Source organism: Perissodus microlepis, chromosome 5, assembly GCF_051167445.1.
Source record: "Perissodus microlepis isolate ML-2025 ecotype Zambia chromosome 5, ASM5116744v1, whole genome shotgun sequence".
Lineage (NCBI taxonomy): Eukaryota > Metazoa > Chordata > Actinopteri > Cichliformes > Cichlidae > Perissodus > Perissodus microlepis.
The window spans coordinates 23,432,315-23,446,217 of record NC_140465.1 but is presented as its reverse complement, the minus strand read 5'-3'; the positions used below and the strand labels follow the sequence as shown (position 1 = coordinate 23,446,217).

General features: G+C 36.4%; 1 protein-coding gene across 1 annotated transcript; it reads left to right on the top strand.

Annotated features, from left to right (window-relative positions):
• The first annotated feature begins 2,286 nt into the window (after positions 1-2,286).
• Positions 2,287-10,851, top strand: LOC146387355 (sodium- and chloride-dependent GABA transporter 2-like). Its single transcript, XM_084928915.1, has 14 exons — positions 2,287-3,089; positions 3,272-3,406; positions 4,117-4,257; positions 4,349-4,433; positions 4,526-4,658; positions 4,755-4,889; positions 5,469-5,572; positions 5,649-5,773; positions 5,850-5,962; positions 6,044-6,181; positions 6,497-6,599; positions 7,474-7,574; positions 8,715-8,885; positions 9,249-10,851. Exons 1-14 carry the CDS (start codon positions 2,894-2,896, stop codon positions 9,411-9,413), a joined length of 1,845 nt encoding a protein of 614 aa, XP_084785041.1. The 5' UTR covers positions 2,287-2,893; the 3' UTR covers positions 9,414-10,851.
• The last annotated feature ends 3,052 nt before the right edge of the window (positions 10,852-13,903 follow it).

Below are 13,903 nucleotides of genomic sequence, written 5' to 3'. Positions count from 1 at the left end.
AAACTTGGGGAGATTGTTTCATTATAAACTGTCTGACTTTAGTTCATGCCCCATCTCTTCTTTTAACATTTCCAGTGTGAATACCCTCAACTGAACTTAAGATTCATTTTGTATGGGATTTTCAAATGTGTCCTGTTTAGATAAAACATCTCTCAGTGAGCAGGGAGAGTATGGAGGATTAAAATTGCCCCTTTGCCATGGTCACAGATCACTGCAGGCTTGTGGTGGTTAGACTCAAGTGCAGGACACAAGCAGACTTATGGCTCAGCCACATTAGAGCAAAAAGATGACATCTTCCTTGCAACTAGGAATTATCTGATTGTCCAGACTGCATTACATTTTTTGCTTTTGGCAGCTGATTGTAAGTGTTCCAATATTTGGCACTATTTGGTTCCAATATACTCACTTTGAAGATAATTATTGACACTGTCCTGGTCTTTTAACCAACCGCTTCAAAGGGAAGATCACAAATTCATTGCACATGGCTGCAATACTTTTGGTCATACTACAGATGGCAAGCACTGTTTTCACTAGAAAGAATGTAGCATTAGACCTTGCAATTTTGTAACTTAATCTGAAGTTAGGGTTTGATCATGAGCAGGACTACTACAGCTAATATTAATATACCTGAATCAAAAGTAAGACTCCTCACTAAAATACAGTAAACCCAGGAACTGAAAAGCCACACAAAAGCCGTGGATCCATTTCAGGAAGAACCAAACTGTCATCTAATTTGAAAATTCCTGCAATGCTTTGCATTTCGTGTATGAGACTTTAAATGCAAGCTATTCTGACTGATATGCAAGCAACATTTTTCACACCTAACAATGAACAAATATTCAGCTATTCACCTGAATCTTAGGTACGCACATAGTTACATAGATAACTATATTTGAGACCAACATTTATGATGAGAAAACAACTCCTCTGATGTTTATTTTCTGAGACATGATATCTTCTTTTTAGTCCTCTTGTTACGAAAGGTCACGTGAGAGAAAGGAGGGGAAAAAACCTGCCACGTGCAGCCTTCGAACTGAGCTGAAGGTTGGTTTTCTGTGAAATCACTAACAACACATTCCATAATGTAGCACCACCTTTAGCACCTGTGCAAAAAAAAAAAAAAAAAATAGATTCATTTATGATTAACTAATCATTATAAAAACGAATGTTTCAAATGTATTTCACAAAACAACAAGAGGGAAACAGATGTTCTGCATGTTACCCTGTTATAAAAAGATAACCCTCCCCCCATAAAAGTGACTTTATCTTGACCAACACACAAAACATAAACCAACTCCAAACCACATACGTGTGTGTGTGTGTGTGTGTGTGTGTGTCAGTGTTCTCTACTGGTTCCAAAGAAAAGACTGTGTTAGTCTCTATGGCCACTCCTCACAGAAACTCATTTTACCAAAGATACTTTCTAGAAAGAAGCAGGTGTTTTATTTCAGAAGACGGCTTTTAAAGGGGAAACAGCCTGAGCTGCTCAAGGTATGTTGGTTTACATTTTCCTTTTGTTTAAAGTGTTGGTAAAACTCTTACAATTGGTTAAATGATGCCACTAAGCTTGTTTCTATGTTTTACGTCTATACTGCAATACCATTAGTTAGGAGAAAAGATACTTTTTTATTCTTCCTTCCAGTTCAGTAAGTTATATCTTTGTAAAAAATAGTCAGGTACTTGTGTTGTTTCTCAGTACAGATTATAAGAATAGGAAGAATAAAGTGAGCAGGCATACAATGCATGCATTCTCTAAACTGGGGCTGTTCTAAATAGTAAATTGGAAATTATATGTGCTTTCACGTTACCTGCTATAATAAAGATGCTGTAAGTTGTTAAATATTATACTTTTGGAATAAGATCATTGCTTGGTAACTCCAGTATCTTTGTATATATGTTAACATGATTCCTAAGGTTATGCCAACACTAAGATGACCAGGATAAAGCCACGATGTCTAGCTGAAACAACTACATTTGTTTTCACTAATTTTTTAGTTCAAGACTCATTTTAAAAATAGTCTTAAACAACAGTTCACCAGGGTTTCTGAAGGTCTTTCAAAGTTTTTCTTTGGACAATGGCTGCTTTTTCACTCATTTTCAGTCTGATGAACCTATTGAACATGAACCTATTGAAGCATAAAAAGGCACCTAACTGGATGTACCAGTGATGTTTCTACACATACCAGACAGCAAAAAAAAATATTTTAAAACAAAATGTAAAATTTCTTAAGGCAATTTGTTACTAATAGTCACAGAAAAACATACACCCCCCCCCCCCCCCACCACCACCACCACACACACATAATTTCTTTAGTCTAATCTGTGAAACATATCAAAGATAACACAGTATTTTCAAACCAACAGAGCTTTTAGTTAAAAACTTGGCATATCTGTTTATTGTGTCCTTAAAAAATGGGGGGAAACAGGTTCAGGACAAAACAAGAAATGGCAGACCTAAAAAAATATCTTTAGCTGACAATTAATATCTGAGAGTCATGCCCTTAAGAAATAGGAAAATTCTAGCAAAGACCTGACATAGGACCTAAGAGGTGCATCTGGCCTTTCTGTTCATCCATTTACTGATCACTGAAGCCTCATCAGAAATGGTCTCAGTGGAAGGGTGTGTGTCAAGAAGCCATTCTTAAGGATGGAGAAAAGGGAGAAAAAGCTGAGACATAACAAGAACTGGACAGAAAATTAGTGACAAAATCAGCGGCATTTTCCATTCACGTGACTCTTATTTTGTATCCTAAGGCGTAAGGTGAGTTTTTTTTTTTTGGCCTTCTTTAAACAGCACTGAGTTTTATTGAGTATACTGGATGTTGACATTCTATGTATTTTGTTTATTTTAGAAGATATTGAGATACACAAACTTAATTGTTAAAGGGCTGAAATGGACCAAAAACAGAAATCCACTGTGAAAATGAATGTGATGAACCCTGGGAACAGACTGGGACATACCCAGCCCAAAGCTCCAGAGAGAGAGCAGTGGGCCAACAAGCTGGAGTTCATCCTGGCAGTAGCTGGGCACATTATTGGGCTGGGGAATGTCTGGAGGTTTCCATACCTTTGCTACAAAAACGGAGGAGGTAGGCTGTTGTTGTTATGTCCATCTTGAAAACAAATGTCATGTAGCCTTTATTGCCAAAGATAAAGATTGAATTCAGCATGGAAAAAACAAAAACAATACTAATTGCACACATTGAGCAATACGGTGTATACACATTACTTAGATGTTATCAATAATTACTGATATTTATTTGTTTTTAAGGGGTTTTCTTCATTCCTTATGTTTTATTTTTGTTCACTTGTGGCATCCCACTCTTCTTCTTGGAGACATCTTTGGGTCAGTACACCAGTCAGGGTGGAATAACATGTTGGAGAAAAATCTGTCCATTGTTTGAAGGTAGTTTTTTTTTTGTGATTTTTTCTTTATTATTTTAATTAGATCTTGTTAGAACAGGATTTATCACCCTTTCACCTTCAGACCGGCTTTAATTATTCATGGCATAGATTCACCAAGGTGCTGGAAACATTCCTCAGTGATTTTGATCCATTTTGACTTGATAACATCAGACATCTCAAATGTACTTTATTGGATAGAGACCCGATGACTGTAAAGAAAATGGGTCTGAGATAAATTTTGTGACATGTCGTGTTAGCCTCAGCATCACTAAATGTAAACCCTAGGGATGGTATATTTCATATGTTTATGAATCTCTGAAAGGCAGGCAGACTGCTGACCAGGGCGTACCCAGGTACGCCCTGGTCAGCAGCTGGCATAAAGGTTTTCCCAGCTTTATGCCAGCTGGGAAAACCTTGGATAAGCAGTTAAGAACATTGTTTGATGGATGGATTGAAATATAATGGAGTAGAAAGTACAATACTAATACAAACGTAAAATTACATTACAACAAATGTAAGGACATCAAAATTGTTGTTGTGTATGTGACCTAAATAAAAAGCCATAGTGCAACTTTATTGTATTTTTATATATTTGTACAGATGATTTTTTTTTTTTTTTTTTTAATACAGATGAACTTTTAAAGTCTAAGCTTGATGGGAGCTTAGAATCAAATAAAAACTGATATTGTTCATCGCACTATTTCTTAATAGGTTTAGGTTACGGAAGCCAAGTGGTTGTTTTGTACACTGGTATGTATTACATCATCATACTGGCTTGGGCGTTTCTCTACCTGCTTTCATCGTTCAGGGCTGAGCTTCCATGGGCGAGCTGTCACAACAGTTGGAACACAAGTACTAAGATTTTATTTTGTATTCATTTCACATAATTGCATCATGCATGTGTTATTCGCATTTCACAAGCCTGCTTAATTTTTCATGCAAGATGGCTGTTTTGAACATAGTCACAATCAAACATTTCCTGTGGACCCAAATGGAAAGAGTGTGTCTTCAGTTGTTGAATTCTGGGAGTAAGTATGGTAATATGGACCATACCATAAAGCTTATAAGGTTTTCATATATGAAAGCTTATATATAAACGTCTGTATAAACTTTGTAACAGGAGGAGAATCTTGGGCCTGTCTGATGGAATAGATAACATTGGGAATATCCGTTGGGACCTGGCCCTTTGTCTTCTTCTTGCCTGGGTTTTGTGCTATTTCTGTATCTGGAATGGAGTGAAGACCACAGGAAAGGTGCAGAACAAACTTTATATACTAATTTTTCATTTCATTCAAACTCTTCTAAGTCAGGCTTTTTTCAACAAATACTGACAGTTGCTTGTATTGAAGGTGGTGTATTTCACTGCCACATTTCCATTTGTGATGCTGGTGGTGTTGCTGGTTCGTGGCCTTACATTACCTGGAGCCAAAGATGGAATTATGTTCTACCTCTACCCAGACCCATCCCGTCTCACTGATCCTGAGGTGCTACATTCTCTAGTACTGAAGAAGTATTCGCTTTTTTCCTATAATGCATGTCACATTGCATTTAATTGCATTGCACATCTTTTGCATTTAACAATAGCATGTAGTTAAAAAAAAAAAAGGGGGGGGGGTCAAAATGTTGGTAAACATGTTTCACCACAGAATGTGATGTTTTTGCACTTACTGTGCACAGCCCTGTACTCACCAATGGCATGGTTTAGTTTTTATCCAGCCTTTACACAGCATCATAGTTTTTATTTATTTTTTATTTCAGTGGTAATGAGGTTGAAGATTACCAGATGACCTGAAAAGAATGTGTGTGCCAATCTTATTCTCAGTCAGTGGAGAATATATGCAATTGTTCTTAATTTTCAACAAATAATTTAAATGAGCAACAGATTCCAGTAAATTCAAGGATCAGGAACATCTGTGTTGTTTTGCAAATAATTTTAGTAAATCCGTTTTTCGATAACTTGGCATATTATTGAACTTTTACTACTAGAAGCAGTTAGTATGATGTAAATGCACTTTTTTGTACACTTACATATTTACCAATCAAAATGACTTTAAATCCCTCAGGTATGGATGGATGCAGGTAGCCAAATTTTCTACTCCTATGGAGTTTGCACGGGGGTTCTGACATCATTGGGAAGCTACAACAAGTACAACAACAACTGCTACAGGTTTGGAATTCTTCCTTTACTTTTGCAATTACTGTAATTTGCTTGTTTTCTCACCTTTGAAAAATTTCACCTACAGAGACTGTGTTTACCTGTGCCTGTTAAACAGTTTAACCAGTTTTGTAGCTGGTTTCGCCATTTTCTCTGTGCTTGGTTTCATGGCAAAAGAACAAGGTTTGGATATATCGATGGTAGCTGAATCAGGTATGGATGGAAACCCAGAGTGATACTGTTAAGAGCTGTCTGAGAAAACGACTATATTTTGCTTCCATTTTTGCAGGACCTGGATTGGCATTTATTGCTTATCCTCGTGCTGTGGCTTTAATGCCGCTTCCTCAGCTCTGGGCGATTTTCTTCTTCATCATGGTCATCTTTCTGGGATTAGATAGTGAGGTAATACCAATCTATTTGTCATGTACATCTTAGAGTTGTTTCCTTTGTGGTAATACGAAATAATCTCTCCCATCACCGCAGTTTGTATATCAAGAGGCACTGGTCACAACAATCTCGGACATGTATCCTTCCTTTTTTCAAAACAACTGTCACCGTAGACTCCTTCTTCTTGGAATTAATGTCGGAAGCTTCCTTGTAGGCCTTCTGATGGTGACGGAGGTGAGCGTTTTCAGATTTTCTTGATCATTTAAAAATGGAATTTAAAAAATAAATCAATTTAAAAATGAACCTTGTAATATTTTCAACTATAAAAACATAAGGAATTCACAGGTGAGAAATACAGAGGGAAATACAGTAGATTAACTAAACTTAGCATGCACTATTTTAATCTCATTGAACAGAATTCATAAGAATGATACACCTGCTCATGTTTTGCTCTGCTTTTATATGGACTATGTTCTCAGAATATGGATTTAGTATGGTGAATCTATAGTTATAGATGCAGTCATATATTTTGTTTCTATATATTTGTAGGGAGGCCTTTATATTTTCCAGCTGTTTGACTACTATGCCTGCAGTGGGATGACCCTCCTACTTTTTGCTATTCTTCAGTCTGTCTGCATAGGATGGGTCTACGGTAAGTAGCAGTTTTAACTTGGTCAAATCATTCAGTGTATTTAAAAAATGGACCAAACACTGTAAAGTCATTCATTGGCATGTGTACTATCATCTAAAAACCTCAAATCTGCCAATTTGGCTGACACCATGTTAGCTTTTCAAACAGATGTGATCGTATTTTGCAGAAAGGGTAAAACTGGGAAATGTATCAGGTTACCCCAACACTATATAGCCAGCTTGATTGGAAAGTGCTTCATTAATTTACTATTAATAAATAATTTGAATACTTTAAGTAAAAAAAAAAAAAAATGACAGCCACGTATCACGAAATAGCCACATTTTTATTTATACACTAGAGTTATGAATTTTTTTCTTAAGTCATCATAGAACTTAAATAGTAGAGATTTTATGGTAGGTTTATGAGGTTTTATGATAGTTAAAATTAGCTAGAAATATCAAAATCTCTCTCTGGTGTAAAACTGGACATTTTAACATTGGGGTCTATGGGGACTGACTCGCTTTTGGAGCTCGCCTCAAAGAACAGCAGTTCTACAGGTTGCCACTTGGGTAGAATTTGCAACTTTTGGATGGCTTTTTATAAACCCATGTATCAAACCCATGTATTAAATTCAAATCTTGGCTTCACTTTCATTTTAACTTCTGTAAAATGAAAGTGAAGCACAATACAGAACCTCCATTATACATATGTCTTGATCCATGCTCCATCCAGGTAATGAAATCCCTAAAAGTTGATCCTGTTTATCTGGATATATCATTATCGCTGAAAACACTCTGTCCAGATCACCAAAATCATTTTTGGCATTATATATATGGTATTATGTTTGTGTGTGTGAGGAAACACTCAAATAGTTAACAATGTTTTTTTTCTGGAGGTGGAGATCGTCAGTACGACAATATAAAGGACATGATTGGATATCGACCATGGCCTTTTATGAAATACTGTTGGCAGTACTTCACACCAGCGATCTGTACTGTAAGTATTAGAAATGTTGTGAAATGCTGTTAAGTGAGTGTACGTGAAACCTGTCAGAATCTTCTGTTCTAAGACTAGTCTATGTCTTAACCAGATGGAAAACAATTCCACTTTGACACTGCATAGCAACTCGAAGACATTTAATGTAATTTGAGTTGCATTTATAAAGAGGATCTATTATACTCCATAGTTTAATTTTAGTGCCATAGTTTAGTTTTGGGCTACTCTGGAGTAGCTTTGCATGATTCACAGTTCAAAATAAACTTTTGTTTTAGGATTTACTGCTTCCTAGTACAGCCCCTTACGTCATCCTTTTTTTTGAAACAAACCATTTTAGAGCCTCTCTCTTTCAGGCCACCCTCTATTTAAGCTAACTTATAGAGTTTAAACAAAACGTGAGTAAGGCTGCTGTACTAAGAGTCAAGGCTGTGTCTGTGAAATGAACATATTAAGGATATCAACTCTCAGATCCATTAAAAGCCTATGTTTGGGCTCATTGACATTACTTGCACATGCTGTACACTGACCTCATATTTGAAATGTTGACCTTATTTCAGAGGAGTATTTTCCACTGTGATAGCATAAATGTGACAGAAGAAGTCAATTTTTAGCTTCACACAATTGGTGAAATATTATTTTGTGTACTAGTCTAATGTGACTTCAGTTGATTTAATAAAAAGCTTTGCAAAATTTTTAAATTCAGCTGCGGATGGATCAAAAATGCATGTATGTTTTAAGTAGTTATAAAATTATGTCTAGTTAAAACCAATTTATATCAAATAGACCAGAGAGAAAAGCATACATAGACACTGGATATAATCACAGTCACCTGTACCTAAAGTTTTGACATGACTGACAGGAGTGTTTGGAAACAAATGGCACTACAAAAGCAAAGGCTGTAAATGTGAATGAATATAATTTGAAATCTTATTTATAAGTGTTTGTTTTACATCATCATCAGCTGGGATAGGCTCCAGCGCCTCCCGCGACCCTGAAAAGGATAAGCGGAAGCGAATGGATGGATGGATGGATGTTTTACATCATATAATGTCAAAATTAATCCCCCATGAATATGAATTTTCTCTTCTTGAATACAAATCAGGCTTTAAGTTTATACCTGCTCTTGTCTTATGTTTTCAGTGCACATTTCTCTTCTCCCTGATCAAATATACCCCACTCAAATTCAACAACACCTATGAATATCCCTGGTGGGGATACACTATTGGAGGATTGTTTACACTCTCCTCAACACTCATGGTACCTTTGTGGATGCTGTATGCTGTGTGCATTACTCCAGGAACACTGAGACAGGTAAATAAACAAAAGGTGAGTGTGAATGGTCACAAAATCTTAAAAGTCTAAAGACAGCTTCTGATCCATCCACTGGATGCATCTTAGGCAGCTCACTGTAAATTGTATTTAGGGTAACATGAGGAATTTGAGGTCAGGAGTTCCTGTTTCTCTCTTAACTGTTTAAATTAAAGTGTATACCTTGTGGAAGTAAGGTCATTTGTGGTCACAGTGAAATACAAACCCTAGTGAAACTGCAGTGTACCTTTTATTGATTTTGAGCCTTAAACCTTGCCCTTGATGGCAGTTACTTAATGTTACAAATATGATGATATGATCATTCAGCAGAACAATCAAAAACTACGCTTCTCTTTTGCCACCCAGAGACTGAAGCTTCTGTGCATGCCAGCAAAGGACTTGCCTTCTGCAACATCAAAGAAAGCATCAAACTATGAAGCATTTCAAACTTTCACAGACTTGCACACACTGCGCAAGACAAAAAGTCCAGATGATAGAGATGAACAAATACAGGGATCATATATTATTTAAACTGAACAAAAAAAAAAAAAAGTTAAAAATACAACTACAGCAGCGAAGAATACATGTCACATACAGTTATATTCTAAGTCCATTAGGCAAACAACTCTAAACATCATCTGGTCAGTGTCCAGCTACCAAAACCAGACTCTCTGAGTAAACATAATGATCTTCTGAAACTCTGCCCTGGACTTATCATTTCAAGCTGTCCTGTCTTTTTATTTAGGGTTCCTGTGGAAAAAAAAAAAAAGCTGGAAACACTGCTTAAGGCTGAAAAACAGCCTCTCAAGCAACACTGATCGATCACTGGAACCGATCATCAATCAGATATGTCTCAGTAAAAGACCTTTTTCTCTGTAGAAGATAACAGATTTTTTAATGTTTCATTGTTAAACTGAAAATGTAGTTTGAACTGTTAGTTGTACATTTATAGTACCTTTGTGTAGCTGTTTCAGCGTGTTGTATTATTTACTGTGCTCAGTAAGCTCAAGATGAAGGAAAAAGAGGAAAAACACAAAAGTTTTGGTGGTAACAATTCTTAAATTTTACATTTGGTTTCTTTTCTTGTATTCTGACTTCATTTATAAATTCTACTATGTTAAATATTAGAGTGAGGACATACTTACTCCAAACATACATGATAAATAATAAAAAAAAAAAAAAGATGTGTGAAACATGTAAAAAGAAAAAGCGACAAAATTTTTGGAGGTGTTAGGTAACACCACTTCACAATGCGCCTTCTATTTAGCTGATAAAACAGAACACACCTGCACTCCTTGAATACCTGAAACTAAGGGAAAACTGGAACAACAGGCTGTAATCCAAGACAGTGCATGCCCACAGCTTTTATACTGAGTAAAGTGAGAACCAGGGTGCATTATGGAAAGGTTGCCATAACAAGGATAAAATTGTGTGAGCAACGATCAAAATATACACCTACACACAATTTAGAATCACCAAATGTGCAAGTGTTCGGATTGTATGAAGCTTGACTACCTGGAAGAAACCCATACAGGCACGTGGAGAACAGGCCAAATCCAGCCGATTTGGTTCAAACCCAGAACCTTCTTGCTGCGAGCCACCACTGGGCTACTGTTTTCAGATAACATGGCGCTGTAATCACTGCTTTCTCCTTGTTTTTGCCTCAGGATTCTGGATTATTGGATGTATCATCTTATATTTTATTCAAGCTTCACTGATAACATACCCTGCTAAAAATTGTTCTCATATTGTTACCCCACTGAATGCTGGAATGTTGATGTATGACTAAGTGTAAGACACAGACACCCTCTTGTGTACCTCCTCAGTTCATTATCAGCAATGAAACCACTGGTAAACTCCAGTGCACATGAACCATAAAAGTACCACTGCCATGTTTGACAGGTCCTGTGTGTGCAATCGTTTGGATCATGAGCAGTTCCATTTAAAAAAAACAAACAAAAACCACAATTTCCATCAAGCTGCTTTTTGCTTTGATGCGTTCATAAAAATAATTAATTTTAGTTAAATTTGTAGATACTATTGTTCTTATCACAAAAGTAAAGTAAAGTAAAGTAAAGTAAAGTAAAGTAAAGTAAAAAAAAAAAAAAAAAAAGTAGTTTTTCTGCCTTTAAGGCAGTCAGGATATAACCCTTAATAGACATGGACAAATATTGTGTTAAATTGTGTTATTACATGGTGTGTAACATAGCGATTTAACTGACAGTCTTTGTGTTAATATTTTACGTGTATATTCATTTTTGTGCAATATATCTAAAATTAGAAACATCCTGTCTAGCAGTGATGCCAAAACCTAGTTCATTCATTCATTACTTCTAGGCTGGACAATTGTAAATCATTAGTATCTGTTTTTTCCTGAAAGTTCCCTGGAAATCATCCTGTTAGTCAAAAATACTATAAAAAGTACTAACATGGGGAAGAAGGAGAGATCATATTTCTTCAACACTGGCTTCTCTTCATTGGCTCCCTGTTAAACCCAGAATTGAATGTAACATTTTTTGCCTCTTGTATAATCTGGCCCATCATATCTTAAAGACCTAGTAATATCATAGCCTAATAGAGTACCGGGGAATGGAGGCAGAGGTTTCAGCCTTCAGGGCCTTCTTCTATGGAACCAGCTCTCAGTTTGGATAAGAGAGACCGACACCCTCTCTACATTTAAGATTAGGATTAAAACGTTCATTTTTCATAAAGCTTATAATTAAGAATGAAACATCCCTGAAGCATCCCTTAGTTATATAGGTTCGAACTCATACAGGACTTTATGTGATGCGCTGAGCACTTCTCTGCATGCTGCTTTTGTCTGTGTTTATATATCACTGCAGCATGTCATTCAATTTTTTATACTCGCTTCCTTACTCTGTCTTTTGTCCTGTCGCCTTGTGCTCTTTTTTCCTTTTTTCTTTTCTCTTTCTTCTTTTCATTTTCCCCTCAGCCCCCAGCTGTTCACAGCAGACGGCTAACCATGACCCATGAGCCTGGAATTTCTTTCCTGATAAAAGGAAGTTTTTCCTTCCCACTGTCTCAAAGTGCTTGCTCATAGGGGATTGTTTGATTATTGGTAATTTCCCAGAATGATGCAGGGACCGTTGCTATAATTTAACTGGTTATTGCGGTAAATACACATTATTATAATTTAAATGAGGTAATAGCGCAAGTTGGGCTACTTCACTGTGTGTGAGATACTGTGATAAATAAGTAATAAGAGCTGTACATTTATGTCAGTTTTCAGGTAAATATAAACCTTGAGTATTTACATTCCCCATCATATACAGCACCCGCATTGTTTCCCCCCCACAATGCTGGAACTCAATATTTCACAAATAACTTTTATTTTTTCCCTTTTTCTGGAAAAACAGTGTCACTTTTCTTATTGTATATACTAATAAAGGTACATTCAAAGATTTGCCCTCTGGAGGGCGCTCCAGATCTGTATTTAAACCTTGCTGCTTCAACATTTGTGTGTTTAACTGCAGTGATAGATCTGAATGGTCTCAGCAGAGCTTTGTAGCCACATTGATATAGCTCTGCATCTATTCTGTGTTTCACTTTTTATCTCGCTACATAAATAATGATAATATTGCAGCCACAAAAGTCCAATATAATAGGCAACAGGCCTGCATACAGCACATGCTTAGAAAATATGCACCACACAGGTTTGTAAACATGCCTAAAGTCTTCTACTTCTGTCCTTCCCTCATTTTTAAAAAATGTTTTAACTCCCCAAAATGACACTTTTCCATTGTGCTGCAAATGAATTTGAAATAAAACAATGATAGATTCAATATCAGTTCATCTTCAGCTGGCAATCCTATCATTGCCATAATGCTGTTAACCAACCATACATGAGCATGAAATAACACTGTTAATTATTTGGTGTGCACACTGCTGACCACCAGGTGGCGCTTCAACCGCAAATGTAAACAACACACACTAAAGGTGAAACCATATGTGCAGTAGGTTCCCACAGAAGACGTACTGGTACTAGCGCACTGCAAAAAAAAACAACAAAAAAAAAACAAACAAAAAAAAGCAAAACTGAGTTCATCCTGTTTTGTTTTGTTTTTACTTTTTTTTTTTTTTTTTTTTTTTTTTTTTTTTTTTTTAAATCTTCTACCTATTATATTTTGAGGTAACCTAAAATCTATATATTTATTTATGTAGCTTTTTTAATTTTAAGTTTTAGATGGGGTAGCCTACTAAAAGGTCAGAAATAACATGCCTTATATTACCAGTACTGCTAAGGTCAAGGAACTGACCTCCCAGCCCACTGTTCCTTCAGTGGTGCTAGTTTCAGACATTATGCAAATGTACTGTTTATAAGACTGGGGAAAGCTGCAGTCAGTGGAGACTGAAGAAGTCACTTGGATAAGCGATGAAACGTTTCTCCCACTGAATACGCTATGTCCAGATGAACAGAATCAACTTTTGGGGAGTACTGCTTTTGTTACACAACAACCCCCCTCAGTCACTATGCACCCACACATACATATTCATAGAAAGAGCGCAATAGTGATGCTAATACGACATGCTTAGGTGGAGCTAAAGGAGCTGCAGGAATCCACAGAGCTGCTTCTTCAAACCAGTGGGTGGAGACGTCTGCTGACGAGAATGCCACGTTACACATCAAGGGTTGGGAATTTTCTGCTTTGCTTTAATATCTAGCCTACCCACAGTGGTTGCAATTTGAATAACATAATCAAACACAAGTTTTACTACTGACAGTAATTAAGGCTCATCCCTGCAGGTGAACCCAGGTGTCATGTCAACATGACTGCTGTGAAAGATGTATAATTCAATATCGCCACAAACTGTGGTCTTACGAAAGCACAGATGAATCACCGTCTCGCTAATACACTTTGACCATAAAATTTAATTAGTAACTTAATAAAGTGACGAATAAATCCAGGAATAAGACTTCTGTTCTTTTTCAACACTGATAAATAAATTAAAATAGGATGGATGAATGAAAGACAATCATTATTTCTATTGGAAAATAGGCA